We start from the raw sequence: 19332 nt of genomic DNA, 5'->3' as shown, positions 1-19332 counted from the left end.
TTACCAAAATATAAAAGGTCATACACGAACACTCTGGCTGCATTCATACCATTCATTTAAAGCACACTCACACCATGGGAACTGTAGTTTACCCCCTCACAGAGCTGCAGTTCACAGCACCCTCAACAACAACAGTTCACAAAATTCTAGGGGTGGGTGCTATAAATGTGCTCTTAATGTATTGTACGCCGCCTCATATTTTACTGAAAAGAGAAGAGGGGCTTTTCAAAACAGGCATCAGAAAAGGACAGAAAAAGTGACTTGCTATGAAAACTAAAATGTTCAATGAGGATTGTTACACTATCAGAATAAAATCTCTGCTGGCCCAAACTCCACTAAGATGTACAGATAAAAAATGAACACTTTTGCATTTAAACATCTGCTGCAAGTCATGGGAGAACAGAGCACTAACTGTAAATGCAGCAAAAGCAGGGAACTAAGGAGAAGGAGATATATGTCTCATCAAAATTGGGGACTTAAATTGTCTCCAACATACAGAACACATGCACGTGGTACTCTAACACCAATTTTTATTCATTAAAAAAAATATAAAACTGCAGGCTATAACCCCTGAAAAAACCTAGTTTAACTAGCCTAGAATAAGTGAGCTAGGGTTATCATTCTGAACAGAATCTAATGTGAGACATTTCATTCCTTATAGAAGGAGAAGTTTAGAAAAAGACCCTTCAGGGTTTTGGGGATCAGGCATCTAGAATGTGGGTCTTGTCGACTTGTAGACTGTGGGATGTGGTCTAGCAAGCACAGGGGGTGAGATTTTGGTAACCATCAGCAGAGATTGGTTGATTAGGGCAAATGGGGTATTGCCCCACCAATCTCAGCCAGCTCCTAGCTGCCTGACTTACAACCAATTAGCAGTAGGCTCTGGCAGTTATTGGCTTAGGCTCCACCTGCTGTTGGTCTCCCTGCCTTCTGCCCTTCCAGTCCCAATGGACAACCACCACCAATGGCTTGGAAAGTTGTTCTACAACTGAACAGATATATCCACTATAGAAGATGTTAGTATATTCAGTTTGCATTTTCTGTAGCTTTGTTTCATCCAAATATAATGCCCTCTTGGATCATCCCAAATAAACCTGTGTTCTTGCACGTTTCCCATCAAATTCTTGTAGATTGCTTTAAAGACTGCACCTATTCTTTGTTTTGCAAAACCACATCATTTATACACATGCTAAAAGCTCTTTTAGTAATAGTGTAAACCTCTGAGAAACCTCAGCTGCCTAATAGATGTGGGAATTCATTAGAATACATAATCCTTCATAGTGCCTTAAACAGGGTGTGAGACAGGTGGTTTTTTATTTAAACTGGGATTTATAATAGTGCAGGTTTTACTATTAACTTTTGCATGCTTTTAATCTTTCTTCATCTATTTTTCTCCTCCCCGTCCTCTCCCATAACAAAGCAGTGAGTGAATCCCCATATCAAAGCTGCAAACACTAAAAATGAAATCCAGACCGAAGATAAGGTGGGGTGGAAGTTACCTCGGAGATATGAACATACCTCCCCAGCACCTTGTGGCCAGAACTATATTTTATGAGGCAAAACACAGAGCTATCAACCCTGCATAACTGCCTTGGCACTAATGTGGGAAACAGAAGCATTTGTCTCTAAGCATCTTCATGCTGCAGATTGCAGGCCAAACTAGATGTGACATGAAATGCATGTCTAACACGCATGTTTTTTATTATGTAAATAGCAACCACTTCAAAGCCTTGAGATTGCAGGGTGGAGAGTTTAACTCATTCGTTCCCTGCCGTGGTCCAGACAACAACCACCACCACCCCTTCCTAAGTTGCTATTAGCATTTCAAGAGAAGCCTCGTTGACACCAGTGGGAACCAGCGGCGGAGCATATGCACGCGGTGCCCAGGGGAGGCGCACTCCCAAGGGGGACGGAGCGCACTCCCAGGGGGGTGGGGCACGGTCCCAAGGGGGCGGGGCAAGCTCCCAAGCGGGAGGGGCACGGAGGGTGCCCTCCCAGGTGTAGGATTGCTGCTTGGGTGCATGGAGCGGCGTGCGCGCCCTGCAGCTGGGGGCAGAGCGAGCCAGAACAAGCCGCCGATAGCGGACATTCGGCATGCTGCCCGCCCGCAACTCCCAAGCCTCCCCCAAGCTGTCAAAACGAAAGGGGAAGGGGGGAATGCCACCGGCAAAGTGGAACAGCTCCCTGCTTCCCCCAGTGGCTCGGAGTAGGCTTGGGAGTTGCAGGCGGGCGGTGCGCCAAATGTCACCCCCCCCCCCAGCGAAGACACCTGGGATGGTCTGCCCCCACCACACCCTCCTTCCTCCGCCCCTGGTGGGAACGTCTCCTAAAATACAAACAGCAGGTTCAAATTGGTGATTTTTACCAGGCCTGTAGCATGTAGAGAAAGAGTTAAACTCCTACTCCACAATCCTGAAGCTTCGTCACAGTTATTGTATTTATTAAAGATGTTCACATTAATGGCATTCACACAATTAACATCACATCCAGTTTGGCCCTGGGGGCAGAGATGAAGAAGTGAAGAGAGTGATCTTGGCTGCCCTAATGGTGACAGAACTAATAGTACCAGAACATGAGGAACAGGCTGTCGCTAAGGTACTATGCAGGACCTAAACCACTGAAGACTTTATGGGTGAAAAATAGCAACTTGGATAGTGTCCAGAGGAAATCAGGGCACCCAATGGAGTACTGAGGTAACCAGGGATGAGTCTTGGGGCAAGTATAGATTAACTGTGCCTTGATATACTTCATTCCTGGCAGAAAAACAGGAACTATTCTGTTGTGTCTAGACAACTCTGACATGGAAAGAGCTCACATAAGCTAAGCAAATTTTGATCCAGTAGCTAAAATCCAGCCAGGCTCCTCAGTGCAGGACTGAGCAGGTGCTGAGCCATATGACCCAACAACTCTTGAGCCAACATGCCTATATTGAACTGAAAAAATGAACTTATTCAAATGATGTTGCATAGAAGTAGTGCAAAGCAAAGAAGCTGGCTACATATTGTCATTTAGACTCTTCTGGTAGTTGTTCCTAAAGCTGGTGATGATAATTCAGGGTTGCAAGCAAAACTGCAATTCAGTTAATTATGTACTGTTGACTTGAAATTCCTTCTTTCTTTGTGGCTGTTGGGTACTGTAGTATCCCTCACTTTCTATTCCAAATTACTGCGCAGAGCTGTATTTTGCAGCACTGATTTACTCCTCAACATCAAGAGTAAGCAATACTGAAAGAATACCTGTATTTATTTATTTTTGTGAAGCATCTAGGATCCTTCTTAACAAACAGTATAATAAAAAGATACATTGTCATCATCTATAGTGGATATGAAATATGTCCATCATAAACTGTTTCACAGGTGAAGCTGACAAGAATATGGCTATCACTAAACTATACCTTGGTGCATAAGAACGGAAGATGTTACGGAGCACAGTAAATTCATGAGTATTAAAATTTAAAACCCTGTAAAAAGCCTGACTCTGTGAAAGATGGCACAGCTCTAGAATATAATCAGAAAACTGAAATCCAAGCAAAACTATGAGGCAATGCAAGAGTGAACACTAGTGTCTAACATTACTGATGGCAGATTGGAAATCCTTCAGACTCAGGGAAAATACGATCTGGGCACGGGGACAACAAACAGCACAGATACATTACATTCATAATCAGTGACATCAAACACACAGAGGAGTTCACAAAACGTGACTGTAACATGAGCACACTGTAAATATAGTAACAACCACCACTGCCCATCAGGCAGTGTAGCAAATACCATAGAAATCCAAAGAATTACACAGAACAGAAGCACAGTAGACGAAGTGCAGCCCTTAAAATGATGAGAAATTATTTGTTTCTATCATTTATAAATTGTTTTCCATAAGTTCCAGAGTGATTTAACAATGAAAACCTTGAGAATGAACACATGCAATTTCAAATGCAATATGGATTAAAATGCCCACTTAAAAGGCTTGTTGGAAAAGGGTAATCTCCAATAAGTGCCAAAAATATAACACAGGTGGTATGTAATGAGAAGGAGTTACAAAGAATAGATGCCACCACACGTAAGGCCCTACCTGTAACACAACAGACCTCCTGAAGAGATGTTACCTGCAGGAAGCCCTTTACAACAGAGCACAGTAATCAGTTGGATATATAAGTAGTGAGGCATTTTTTTTACATCCAAAAGATGTCCCAATGGGTGGGGAGGAGAGAGGGAAATGCTACACTAAAACAAAAACAAACCAAGTTTTTCAGTCTACTGCAAATAAATATTTGGATGATGGCAGGTAACACATTTGGTTTACGATGGCAGTAAAAAGCTGAGAGGGCAAACAACAACAGGTTACCAACAAGATTATGGGCTAACCAAACCAGTATCTGCGGTGGGAGAATTGGCTCTTGGCAGGCTGAGTGAAACTTACAACAGAAGATGTATTAATAGTATATTTTGCCGGTTTAATGTCTCAATGAAAGCAAACCTCCAGCACTAAAAAAACAAAATAGAAATAAAAATTTCAGGGCACACTGAATATGCAAGTAAAATAAGGCATGCACCCTTCCAAAAGTCCAAAGGAGAAAACAATCATCTCCTGTTAGTGAAACACAGCAAGTAAGCAAACGAAAAAAAGCCAAGGACTCTCAGGCCAAGAAACAACGTCAAAATGAGACACAGTCTCAAGCAAATGGAACAGAACAGACGAAAACACATCCTCAGGCTCTGAGAGCAGTTTTATTCTCTGCAAGTTTCCTTAAGCACAAGCTAGGCCTGCTCTTATTGTTAGATTTTCCCCCTCCTGATTTTCTGCAAGCTTGAAAATGTTACGGCAATGAATGTTCCCTTGTTTCTTCCTGCTGCTATTTGCTAATGTACCCATCAAAATGTATTAAAAAGCAGAGGTGGGCTCATTCAACAATGCCTCGATGGCTCATTTTGTTCATTTGTGGTTAAAATGTGATGTTTATTGGCTTCACTGATTTACAGGAAAGCTGAAGGTGCCAACATATCGAGAAATGCATGTCCAGTGCGGCCCCTGGGGCTCCCAGAGAGATGCAGGTCCTTTTCCACTTCCCTGATACAACTGATGCAGCAAAAGGAATTTAAAATATCACTACATATATAAAAATGTCACAACACCTTAGAAGGAAGGTGCTTGCATTATCTGTGTATCTTGGAACAGTAATAAATACATCTCAAGTGGTTATGCACATCATGTGTGTTATTGCAAAGATCCATGCCAAAGCACTATAAAGAAAAACAGTATCATTGCCCCCGTGCTATATATTGGGCATGGGGCAAGAGTTGGACTGAGAGAACGATAGCTTGCCTAACACAGTGAATCTATGGCTGCATTCACACAACAGTTTATTCTGTTTTCCTGATGTTTCCCTAGCTGTTAATATCTGCATTATATTCGAGCCTTCATGCTATATAAATGCCGTTTCCCTCAATATACTGGAATATTGTGCAATCTTAGCACTAATTATTATATGTGTATTATTTCATCATTTCTTAAATTTCTATACCACCGTTCCTCTGAGGATCACAGGCGGTTTCCAACATAAAAACACAAAAATATATACAAACAGAAGCAATAATCTTCCAACCCACCCCACACTTTATAAGGCCATAGACTGCCTAATTAGCCAAAGGCCTGGGACAAGAGAAATGTTTTTGCTTGGCACCTAAAAACATATAACAAAGGTGCCAGGCAGGCCTCCTTGGGGAGAGCATTCCATAGGTGGGAGGCCACCTCAAAAAAAGCTGTTTTTTTGTGTTGCCGCCCTCTGGACCTCTCACAGACAAGGCACACAAACAAGGGCCTCAGATGATGATTGCATGTCATTTCCATGTAATTAGCAAACAGTCTTTTTTTTCCTGGAAACAAATAACGAGTGCTAAACTCATGCTATATTCTGCTATATTTCTGGAAGTGGTTTTTCCGTTGTTTGAGAGCTCAAAAATAATGTGAAAATTAGCAGTTAGGGAAATGTCAGAAAAATGGAATTAACTGTTATGTGACTGCAGCTTATGTCTGAGTTGAATTCTGCAATGGGTTTTCCCAGGACACTCTTGTGGCCCTTGTGTTATACCAGCAGAAAAATTAATCTCAATCAGGAAAAAAATAGATTCTTATAGAGTATAAACTGTGGAAAGCTTTGGGACAGCATTGATGGTAATGAGTCACAAAAGCTGGGTTGATCAGTGCATCCTCTGTGCTTCCACTGGATTTGGGAGACATGACTCACTATAGCAATCTTTGACAACCTGACTACAATTCCCATCACCCCTGGTTATCTGTAGGGCACCAAGCTGGTGAAGACTGCACTCTGGCTTTCAAAAGAAATGAGGTCCTTTGAGGAAATGAAGAGCTACCTCAGCACCTGCAACCTTTTTTATTTGATACCTCTTGACAGGGCTATTTTGGACAAAAGCCACTGAGAACACGATACTTAATTTATTGCAGGGTTGCTCTAAAAGCCATGCATAATATTCCTGTGCTAAGTCTAGCTGAGAATGACATAGGCTCAGCGTCACCTGGTGATAGAGCACATGATGTTTCCTTTTTTTTTTTTTTTCATTCATTCATTCATTCTTATTGTAAAATTTTCTCTCTTGCCTTTCGGCAAAAGCTTCCAAATCACTGTTTTGGTACAATCCTCACTGGCAGCTAATAGAAGTAAAATTAGGCCATGCAATGAAAAAGTAGGCAGGGCTTGTGCACCTTAAATAGTCGTGTGGAAAAGTGAATTTCCACAGGTGCAAACCACACCTGCTACAAACATCACTATTAAACGTACACGATCCCTGTTCCCTTTTCCATCTTAATCATTGACTTTTGCAATCCTTAGTGTGGCATCTTCGTTTTTTTGTGGTTTGCAGCCTAAATCTTGAATGCTGTGGACTGTGCACACTTCATTAAAGGATCTGACAACTATAGGAAAAAATCTGTATAAATGGGTCACTGTCAAAAAGAAAGAAAGAAAGAATAATAAAAAAGCTCAGGTTATCCAAAGGTACTATGCAAGGCTGGCTGCTTTCTCCTCTTCTTTTCATGTTAGCCACTGAGCCTCTGGCAACAGAACTGAGATTTAACATAATACATTCCTGGGGCTAAAATGAAGGAGAAAGAGGGGGGAAATTAAATTATATGCAGATGATATAGTACTTGCAGTAAAAGAACCCACTGTTTTGCTGAAGGAGTACAGACTGAAATTCAAATATACGGGAAAGTGGCAGGATACAGATTGAACATAGACTAAACAGAAATAAAAGGCTTAAATATATCTACTGATCATAAAAAGCAAATACATGAAAATCATATCTGTCTACTATTGGACAGCCAAATCAGTAAGATACTTGATTATAAGATTATCAGGTGAGATATAGGACCTTTATAACAACAATTACAAACACTTATGTAAAGAATAATTACGGTATATTTGTTGCTAGAATGGCAAAAGCCCACATTTTTTCATTTTCATATAGGATTGCTGTTGTAAATATCAAAATTTTAGTTTTTATTTCAACATCTGTAAATGCAAAAATCTGCAAAAATAACTAATAAATAAATAAATGGCAATAAATGACAATGACGTTTATATGGAATAATAAAAAGCCAAGGTTAAAGGTAATGGTATACAATGAGGGGAGGAAGAGGAGGGCTTCAAGTGCTGTATTTAAATTTAATATATGTTGCAAGTGCCCTTAGTTGGTTGATATATTGAATGGTGTGTCCCTATGATGGGATGTTACTTTTTGAGCAAAAGCTGACTGATGTCCTGCAGCAAAATTTACTATGCAGACATCATAATGTAAGATCACAGAAGGTTAAAGATAAAACAGTAATACCTAACTTACTAAGAATCTGGGGCCATTATAAAAGACTATTGAGCCTGAATCCCTCGCCTCTTGAATGAATTGTGGATAAGATGATAGAAATGCAGAGAAGGTTTAAGAGGTGGGGGAAATAAATTGTTTAGAATCCAAGGCCTAGTTACACAAGAGATGTGACAGAATCTAAAGAGCTTATACTGAAGACAAATAAATATGTGTTGGCAAAGATTCATTAATTATAGTTCAAATACAACACAAAGGAAGAACAGGTCAAAGACCATATGCTCAAATAGGCACAGAATATCAGCAAAAATATCCTGATGAAAGTGTGGGGAAAGCTTTGGATCTTGAGTCTTAGATCCCAAAATATTGGAATCAGAGAAATTATCATGTCCCAGTGATATACTATCCCTGTATATACTATATACTATACACACAAAAAAAGGTAATTATCTAGCTCCTTGCTAGAAATGCCACTAGGAGAAGGGAGAGTTATTTAATCTGTGGCTGGATCTAGACACATAAAGAAAAACGTGTTGTAAAGCTCATAATGCAAAATCACATCACCGAAGAATCAAACTCTACAGCACCATCTGGTGTAACAGTGTTATAATGCTTGCTTTTTTTTTTACTAATGTAGCTGAGTCCCATCTTGGAAATGTGAATGGGGGGGGAGAGAATGGTTAAAGATAAATTGATCAGGATTCTGGGCCACAGAATTCTACTCCATCCAATAGTGTATTTGCAAAATTACTTGGAGGCATCAGTAAAATTTGAGCATGTGGAAATGGTTTCTTATTTAATAGCAGCAACCAGAATTCTGCATGCAGGGAAATGGAGGTCTAGAAACATCCTATCTATTACAGAATGGGATAACAGATGTCGGGAGGATACCCTGAGAGCTAAGAGAACATATTTCCTTATGTCAAGAGAACAGAATAATTGACAGGACTGTTTTTTGTTTAGACGGAATGTCTTTATTTTACATTGTACGATAGGTTTTTCTGCCAGATGTGAGTTATAGATTTAAAACTGTATGAGTATGAGAATTAAGCTGTTTAATTATTTGCTAATGTGACTGTCAGCTTTAAATTAAAGAACAGAATTGTAAATAATTTATTAAAGGTCATGTTTGATTCTTGCTTTGTATTCTGTTTATGATGTATCTATATTGTATATCAACAATTAAAACAATATCATATTAAAAACATTAAAAATAAAGGATCTGGCATCAATTTTCACATAAAGTCATTAGTGGCATCCCTACAAAAGAGGCAGAGGTAAAAGACCTGCATTTGTCATAAAATAGATGTTTGATTATCTTATTCTTCTGAACAACAAAAGTAGGTCTGTAAAAAATAGTAAAACTGTTTGAAACCTGACCAAGAAATTTTATAATTAGTTACTTTTCCCTATTCAGAAGCTGAGGGACTCCATGAGAAAGCTACGCTTTAAAGATTCTATTGCATTTCAATTATTAGATCCATTCCTTTAAATAATTTTTTTAAAAGCTAAGATTGTTTTTGTGCTTGTTAACAATGTTTGAGTAGTCAAAATTTAAAGATATCAATCATCTTATGAACATGCTATTTGTAACAGAAAAATCCAGACAATAATCTTCACCAATATGTTTTCTTTAATGTGGCATGTAAGCTATGGGTAAGTAAATCAGAAGGACTAAACTGCATATCAGTCTCGAAGGAGGCGATCTGATCAGTTTGCATTGGAGTTCACAAACATCAAATTCTTCAAGTATCCCCAGTTCACACTAATACAATATTATCAAGTCCTTGTGGTGAAATAGATGCCCAGACTCATTTTTGGAGTCTTCCATACTTCCTTTTGTACAGCATCATCCAGGAAAAACCATTCACCATTTAATAAGATAAGGAAGCATCATGGGAAGAACAGAAGATGACATGAGATGTATTTACTAGTTTTCTTCAAGAAAGATACAAAGGAGACTTGTCCTAATAATGAAGGTCAGCAAAAATGTGAGCTTTCCAATGCTTCCTTGCTTCTGCGGAGAGCACTGGGAATAGCACATATCTAATAGAAAATGCATCTCATAACTTATTAAAAGATTCTGGACCCTACTGAGATGTTGTATCCTTGATGCTTGGCATAACAGCGCATTGACAAGGAGTATTTTTTGACTCACAGTGGAAAAGACACAACCAATTATTTTTAGGTTAAATAGGATGCAGTGACATGTGGTACATTCCACCTTACTGACAGAGAGTTACATCATAGCGACAGTACGAACATGGGATTTGGTTCTTCCTTTGTGTACCTCACTCTCAAAACCTATCTACTGTGGATGAAAAAGATTGCACCAATCAGCTATGAACGATCCATGTCTTGATGTTTTCCCAGGTATCTGTGATTCCTGCAGGGCCCTGGAGAGGATACCTATAAACTCTGACACGACCTTTTCTGAGAGCAAGCAGAAATAATAGCACACATTACAAGCCCCTGGAGGATCAAAGGGTTTTGTGGTCAGAGAAAGTAAGACAGCCCTGCGTACTTTTATTTTAAGAGTTAATTTGAATATGTCCAGGAAAAAAAGGAGAAGCAACACATGTTTACAATGGAGGCATTAAGAAACAAGTGATTATTCAGCATGATTCTGCCAGTTTTCTAAATATGGAGACAAACAGAAATCTAAGATGTTCTTGAAGGGGAAACATAGAAATTCCAAGCTGAAACAGTTGTAATGCTCTTCCAATCATGCAACAAGAGTAGAAATCAGTGGACAAACTTATTAATAAACTACTGAAGGGAGTAGGCAGCCTTGCAAAGTGGAATGAGATTGTGTGCAAGGACTGTGGTTGTCGGGTGTCTCATTGTGACAGTGCTGACCTGGACTCACAATGCTACACAAAATCCATGAAAGGGTTTGTGTAATAACATACACCAAAGTTATAGGTTGTAATTATACATATAAAGATTGGACTTTATGAGATAAAAGGATGTCATAATTTAGTTATGAAATGCTGAAAAGGATGTCATCATTTGGTCTAAAATGCTGAAAGCATTCTAAAGTTTGTGAGAGTCTAAGATGAATTTCAGTGCAAGGTTTAAGGTCTCTCAATTTGTTTATTAAATTATTGCAGTGTGCTTGATTGTGGTAAGGTAATATAAACCTTCTGAAAGTAATAGAAACCTTCACATGAATTAAATGTACACAGAGATCGCATGACTCCCTAATGTAGGGTTTGTTTTTGGGTTTTTTGACACCACGTTGACCAAGACCCCTATGTCCAGGGAGATCACTCACTGTGCTCCTAGCTAGTTAGAAATGCTCAGCAAGAAAAGCATAATGACAGATTCCTAAAACGTATTGATGCTGCTATCCTGGAGGTATATACAGCTGGTGCTCTGCATAAAGAAACTTATTCTGCATGACGTTTGCTTTGGTATGCGTAAGGGCAGGGGTCAGCAAACTTTTTCAGCAGGGGGCTGGTCCACTGTCCCTCAAACCTTGTGGTGGGCTGGAGTATATTTTTAGGGGGAAATGAACGCATTCCTATGCCCCACAAATAGCCCAGAGATGAATTTTAAATAAAAGCACACATTCTACTCATGTAAAAACACTCTGATTCCCGGACCGTCTGCAGGCCTTAGTTGAGAAGGCCTTAGTTTGCCTACCCATGGTTAAGAGTGTCCAGGCTCAATGTTTGCATTCAGTAAAATAGAGCTGCATGAGCAATTGCATGAAGAGAATGGTCACATTTCCATATGAGCAAAGGCAATTTGTTGGAGTATTCTTATTCAGGGTTCCAGCCACCCGTGCCCTCTTCCAGGACACAATTTCTCTCCCTTTCCTGCCAGTTTTCCTTTGTCCCCCATATCCTTCCGTCAGTCAGCATACCATACCCACTGTTCAGCCTTCAGTGGGCTGTTTTGGTGTTGCCCATTTAACTTTGCTCCCCCCCCCCCAAAAAATAATATTTTTTATTTTTTTGTTTCTGGAAATCTTAGAATTCCCCCAAGCCTGCTAAGAATTCCCTGTTGTGGATACATGGCTATAGGGACAGGCACTCGGAGAACTAAGTTTGCTATTATTACATATGATTCCACATCTACCCCACTCTTCCTTTGCACAGCTCAGAGCTGAACACGTATATTTCACAGTGGTCTCTCATCCAGGAAGCTTGAAGTGCTAGACTGGTTCAACATCAGCAGCAGGCCCTCATCATGTGTCTTCAGATCATCCTCTAGGTTATTATGCGAGTGGATTAGGACTGTTACCAGATCAAAACTGAGAAGATTAGTTTTATTAAGCTTATATTCTAAAAGGAGCAAATGCAAAAGAGAGCTCACTGAAATTGCCATTCTTTTGCTGAGGGTGAGTGTAAATCAAATCTTGAGCATTAAAAGTCTCCAGCTCCAGTGATGTAGCTGCAGTAGAATGCTCTTCTCTCACACACATAGTCCTAAAAGAACACCTGCAGTGTCTGTTGCCAAAGTGATGTCAGCCATTTCAGAGTGAGCTAGATGAAGTGCACAAGAAAAAGTCTCTTTAAGAGAAAAGATTGGCGCTCTCTATCTATTCATACTTAGAATAGAGTAAGAATGGAGAATGTTTGAAAGAAGGCAAGAGAGAGTCAGATAGCATCTCAGAAGGTTCATACATTAAGCCTGGAAAACATGAAGGATAACCTACTGATGAACAGGGATCAGATGCTTCTAGGGATAAGGCAAGATCTATCAGCCTCTAAGGCAGTGTTTCTCAACCTTGAGTCCCCAGATGTTGTTGGACTACAACTGCCATCATCCCTGAGCTCTAGCCTTGCTAGGGATGATGGGAGTTATAGGCCAAAAGCATCTGGGGACCCAAGGTTGAGAAAGGCTGCTCTAAGGCATGGGTAGGAACCTGTGGCCTTCCATATGTTGTTGGACTCCAATTCCCATTATCACCAGCCAGTATGGCCAGTGGTCAGGGCTGATAGGAGCAGCAGTCCAGCAACACCAGGAGTGCCACAGGTTACCCACCTCTGCTCAAAGGGGTTGCATGCTGTTCCCAGGGCTGGATGGAATAGCATCTGACTCCTTTCTTCCATTCACTCCTTCCAGGGAAAGCACAGCAAGCCGTTATAGCTGACTACTCATTATCCACTTGTCTACATTATGTATCTTGGAGTGAGGGTGGGGGCACTATTCCTTCTGACATTCACTCTCTTTAAAATAAACATGAGGCTACAAGAATTAGGGAAAATTCCAGGGGAAGTGGCCTGAACTGTCACCAGTGTGCTGATGATGCATTTCTCGGCTCTACATGTTTTTCTTTGGCTTCTTATCTATCAGTGGTGACAAATTGCAGAGGGATGACTGTGTTACTCTGTTACATCAAGCACACATACACACACACACAACGAGGATTGTGACACTTTAGAGATTAATAGATTACCTGTGCCAAAAGATTTTCATGGGATAAAGCCCGCATCATTAGGTGCATGACTTGTTATGCCCCATTGGTATGTGAGAGTATGTACACAGATATAGAGAAAAAACTGTTTGCATTTCATGGCTTTTGGGCTCAAGTTTCCCATTTTCTTTCTCTCTGTACATATATGCCTAACAAGTTAAGTTAATACTCTGTGCATCTGAGATAGTAGGCTTATGTCTCCAGATAAGATTACCGAACACAAAAAAATTATGAAATGTGCAACATGCGGCATATCTAGTATACAGGAGGTTCCGAACTAAAGAGAGACAAGATACAACATTTACATTTATTTCTCCTGTGACATTGTTGTGGTCACCTTGCCGATGATCTCTCAGCCTCCCATCATCTTGTTTTGATAGAGCCAGTTCAATGAAAATAAAGTATCTCCTCTCATATGCTGCAACTGTGCTCACAATTAATCTGCTTAAACCTTACTGGCCTCAGTGGGATTAAATGTGTAATTCTACGCACATTTTCTCAAAAGTGAGTCCCACTGTGTTCAACAGAGCTAACTCCCAGTTGAGTGTGCAAAGGACTGCAGCCGAATTACACAGGATGGCAACCATGGTATCGTCAGGCTTCAGTTTATGCTCATTCGTAGGGGGAGCCACAACTGCAGGGATGTACAGACTGATCTAGTATCTCCTTACTTGCCAACGCATCATAATTGTCATTGGGTATGTTAACATCACATGTAAAATGCAAAGGGGTAACTGACGCAATAACACCACGTGATCACTGAACTGGAGATTCGTCAGGTGATTCCATCTCTGCGTAGGTTCTGTTGTACAGGAGGGCTACAAACTACAGATTACAATATAAAATAAAACCTATGGAAGTTTCAGGCAAACTAAAGAAGCATCTCATTACAATATTAACCATGCATGCTCATGTGTTATTCAGTAAACAACTGTCTCAAATGAACCTCTGAGATGAGAAATGGCTGGCAAACTCTACTTCTTGAATCTCTACTAGCCCTTAGAAGAACATCTCTACCCCTTTGCCTCCCAGCCCTAGCCTGAGAGTTACCAAACATATCCTACCCTGTCCCACGTCCTCGTCTTGGTCAAAAGGATGATAACCAATTTTGGGTGCATCTGGTAGCCGTCCTCACTGAAAGACAAATTCCTCCCTTCAAACGTGACATTAATCAGGTACCTAGAGAAGAAAGAGAGAGAAATGAAGATAACAAAATTAGGGTGCATGGCAAGAATACCAGGAATCTCTCTCTCAGTAGGATGTACAATTTGAAGTGTAAAAAAACCACTGAGAACACTAATGGCTAGCCTGGAGCAGCTGGGAACAAATCAGGAAGCAGAAAGAAAGAAGAGACAGAAGGAAAGAGAAACAAAAGGAATCCATAGATATACAAAGATTTCCGAAGAAAGCAATCTCACCTGTTTCATGAAATGGGCCTTGCTGATGTGATTATGATTTTTTTCCCTAGCTAAATTTCTATTGAAAATGTTGTCATTATTTTATTTCATTTTCTAAATAAATGAAATAGATATTGTTATGCAAAGAAATTATCACATAGCCATGTGTGTATAAATATGCGAACATGTATACAATTACTCTGCATAATAACACTTAAATAATAATATTTTTAAACAATTCAATAAAATGCTAATTGGAAGAAAGCCATTTAGTTTAATTGCTTGCCTTGAGCTGAACTGAGCTGAGTTGAGTTGAGGTGGAGGGGAGGGGGTTGCTCAGAGAGAAGACACAGCCCATTAAGGTTTTCACTATATGCACCTGTGGTATTCTTTACACTTTGGGTTTCAATCAACTAAGTCCTACTCAGAGAAGTTCCATTGACATTAATAAACCTAAGTTAGTATTATACATTCAGTGGGACTACCTGAGTAGGACTAGCATTGACTATCGCCCACTATACTTACCTATTAAAACAAATTAAGTAAGCATGTACCGTAATATTTGTAAAAGTATGTACTTTTTATTTTGCCAAAATTCAATAAACAGTTTTCACTCCAACAAAGATCTATTTTTACTCTTTCTTCACTTACTCTAATATAATTGGTTAACCAACTGTGTAATCCAACCTAGAATCCATTGCATCATGTGACAGCATTAGGCCCAGTGTGGGTCCTGTTGCACCAGCAGCCAAGGTAAAGATTGCACCAACAGACATTACTGCACAGTTATACGTTTTATGTTCCCATTCTTCCTCAGAAGGAAATGATGTTAATCTCTGTTTTATGGCATATCATATTCTTGCTGCTGCTACCGTGTACAAAAGCTTTTAACAATGCTGCAAAGTTAAATTCCTTTTGCAGCTTAATAAAGATAATAACAGATCCATCTCTAATTTGGCATGTTATTAATTCTATCATATTTCTTATTTTTAGCCAATATGTCCTTGCTTGTTCACAGTCCCATCACATATGGATGTAACTTTCATCTTCTTCTTTTTCATGTTGCAACATTTCATATAAATTCTACTATATATTGTATGATGTTTTGCTGGAAGTTAAAATACTTTTTTGCTTCGCTTGCCCATAACATTAGTACAACAGCATTTCTCATTTAGATTTCCTGTGAAACTCCCTTATTGCATCCATGACAAAGGAGATGTTCACTTTTAATTCAGATGATGTCCCTGCCAGCCAATATATTTGCAAGTCCAGAAGCTCCTGGGCTCCTGTGTTCATTGTCCACAAAGAACAAAGAAAGTCCCATTCAGTATTAACAGAAATGCACTCTGAAGAAACTCGGGGCACTCATGTCTCTGCTGTCACTTAACATGATTCAAAGTTCAGTACTGAAAACAGATTACCATCAGTGAAGTCAGAAGCCCCATACTCTACATATGCTCAGCAGTCCTAGTGCCACTGTGCTAAGTGAAAAATCTGCTAATATTAGAACAACAAACATGAGATAACAAAATTAGGGTGCATGGCAAGAATACCAGAAATCTCTCTCTCAGCAAGATGTACAATTTGAAGTGTAAAAAACTCCATGCCTAATAGCTGGGCTGAAGCAGCTGAGAACAAGACAGAAAGAAGTGTAGAGACACAAAAGGAATCCATAGAAATACAAACATTTAATGTGTTGTAAAATGAAGATTTGTTATAACCTTAAGTCACTGTACTATTGTCATCATTGTGGTTTGGATCCAGAAGTCCCACGAGTGGAACTCTGCTCATGGGATGCTCCCACTGGAGAAAGGGTGGGAGGCAATTTCTGCAGGTTTTTAATGTCCCCTTGAAGCCCTGAGTGCCCTCTGAAAAGGCGGGGGCCCTTTGGGATAGCATGGGAAGTGGTGCTGGGGGCAGCAGAGGGAAATTGACAAAAAAAAATCCCCCTCCCTTCTCCAGCAGGAGTCTCAATTCCTTCCATCCACAAAAGAAGGCTATCTGTCCATGGAAAGACAACTCTGAATCTGGATCCAAGCCAATGTAGATTTGAAAAGAAGTTAGAAACAGCAAACCAAAATGGAAAGGATGAAGGAAAGCAAAATGCCTCATTGAACAACGTCTCTTCAGAATGATTGACAGCCTGATCCTAAAGATGCTTACTTAGAAGTAAATTCCACTGACTTCAATGACAGTAATTTCTGACTAAATTTGCATAGAATTGGTCTGTGTGAGGAGCTTATGAATATATGTTGATTTTTTTTTATTCATGAATCAATTTCCAACTACGAGATGCAAAATATAAAGCATTATTTTTGAAAAAGTAGAGACATATGTGAAACATGCAGCTTCTGCCAAAACAAATCTTACTGATGTTGGCCCATAATGCTTTCAATAGCTTATAGGGTGTGGCGTGTGTATAAACATAAAATGCCCCTCAGCATCATCTGAGTCAATAAGATTAAGAAGAAGAAGAGCTGACAACAACAGAAAAGGGGTGCCAGATTGTTTTGTTTTATTTCCCCCCTCCTCCTGGAACATCTGCCCTGTCGAGGAATTGTGCTGCTTTAAGTGCATTGAGATATTATTTTTTTAGCAGCTCCAGAATGCAAGCAAAAGGAAGTGAGGCTAACCCTTGAATTCCTCAGCACCTGAGTCAGTTCTGGGCATGACCTTGGGATAAAAGGAGGTGCTGCCTTGGGCAGTGGGCTGCTCAACAGCATGGGGTTACACCAAAGTCAGTCATCTTTTGTGGGAGGAGTGAGGAACAGGAAGCATTCTCTTTGTTGTATTAGTAATAGACCCCTCTCTGGGTGAGCTCCAGCGAAGGAGCTGTGTTGGGTGGAGCTGCCCTGTGCAAAAGGTAGGTTGGTTTCACATACATACTCTAAGGTCAAGTACATACGATACATTTCAGGCATGTGATTTCTTTCAGAGGATCCTGGAAATTACAGCTCTGTGTGCAGTACAGTAATCTACAGTTCCCAGGGTCCTTTAGGGGAAATGATGTGCATTAAATATGTGGTATGTATGCTTTAAATGTATGTGTATGTATGTATGTATGTATGTATGTTTTAAATGTATGGTACAGTGGTACCTCGGGTTAAGTACTTAATTCGTTCTGGAGATCCGTTCTTAACCTGAAACTGTTCTTAACCTGAAGCACCACTTTAGCTAATGGGGCCTCCTGCAGCTGCCACGCTGCCGGAGCACGATTTCTATTCTTATCTTGTAGCAAAATTCTTAACTTGAAGCACTATTTCTGGGTTAGCGGAGTGTGTAACCTGAAGCGTATGTAACCTGAAGCGTATGTAACCCGAGATACCATTGTATGTATGTATGTATGTATGGTATGCATGTATGTATGTATGCTTTAAATGTATGGTATGTAGACAGCCTTAGGGTGTGTGGATGTGAAATCAATCTGCCGTTCACACATGGAGCACAGCTCCTTCCCTGGATCTCACCCAAGGAGGGTTCTATAACTAACACAACAAATAGAGTTGTATTAAATGTGCATTAAATATATGGGGTGTTTATATATATATATATATATATATATATATGCAGGTTTTGGTGTCCTCGGGTGTCTTCCCGTGTAAAAGTTGGGGTGTCTAGGCGACGTTTCGACGAGGTCTCACTCGTCATCTTCAGGCTGGTGCTTTCGGCTTCTTGTTACTGGAACAGAGCGGGATCTCAATGTTTGAGTTCCTATAAATACTGTAGAGGGGGTGTGGTGTCTAGCCTCCAATGTTCTGGGCAGAGAGGAAGTTCCCAGGCTAGTGTGCCTTTTCTTCTTTTGTTCCTTAATTACTTGAGAGATACCTTGAGTGATACCTTAATTACTTGAGAGATACCTTGAGTGATTTCTTGAGTGATATCCTGAGTACCACTTAGGTGGGTCATTAGGTGTGGATTAGTTGCTAAAGTCTTTGTGTCTTGACCTCTTGAACTTTGTGAAGAGTTTTCCTGAGAAGATGGCTGTATTGCACTTAGTTGTGCTTTGGCTTGGCTTCGTGTATAGGGGCGAGCTGTGGTTTTGTGGCTTGTGTCAGCCAGATCTGTGTAGGGATTGCAGGGGGGTGCAGCATCCGGAGGTGCCACCATGGATTGGCTACTGGATGGTGTCAGTAATTCATCTGTGGAGAGGGTCTGGGTTTGGGTCTGGTGTGGTTGATTGGTGTTGGCGTTCTGTGTGCCTCTGGATCTGGTGTCAGTTTTTGTGGGGAGGGCTAATTTCCAGATGTCTGGCAAGCGGGATGTGTCGTCACGCTTGTTCATGTTGTGAGGGTGTTTCTCTATCTCGATGGCTTCCATGATTATTCTCTTGTGGTGATGTTCCGTGTTAAAGAGCAATTTGGAATCTGCAAAATTAATTTCGTGTCCTGTTTCTTTCATGTGTTGGAAAAGAGAGGAAGTTTTTTCTTATATCAAGGGCACCACAGATAAAATTAGCAAAATCCTCCATAAACACAATATCAAAACAGCCTTTTGCACCAACCAAAAAATAGCCAATATCCTCAGAAACCCCAAGGATAAAATCCAGTTGGAAAACCAAGGGATCTATGAAATACCCTGCAAAGTCTGCCCAGCCACGTACATTGGACAAACAAACAGACGAATAAATGCACGTATCGCAGAACACAAGAATGCCGTCAAAAAAGAAGAAAAA

General features: G+C 40.2%; 1 protein-coding gene across 11 annotated transcripts in view; it reads right to left on the bottom strand.

The window, feature by feature from the left end:
* GRIN2B (glutamate ionotropic receptor NMDA type subunit 2B) overlaps positions 1-19332 on the bottom strand; it is a 287257-nt gene that overhangs the window by 67967 nt on the left and 199958 nt on the right. For all 11 annotated transcript variants that reach the window (XM_083698538.1, XM_083698545.1, XM_083698544.1 and 8 more), the window contains one exon: positions 14328-14442. In XM_083698538.1, the coding sequence (XP_083554664.1) occupies positions 14328-14442 (115 nt within the window). The remainder of the gene's footprint in view (positions 1-14327; positions 14443-19332) is intronic.

The sequence above is a fragment of the Podarcis gaigeae genome, assembly GCF_964106915.1.
Source record: "Podarcis gaigeae genome assembly, chromosome: 10".
NCBI lineage: Eukaryota > Metazoa > Chordata > Lepidosauria > Squamata > Lacertidae > Podarcis > Podarcis gaigeae.
This window is presented reverse-complemented; position numbering and strand designations above follow the sequence as displayed.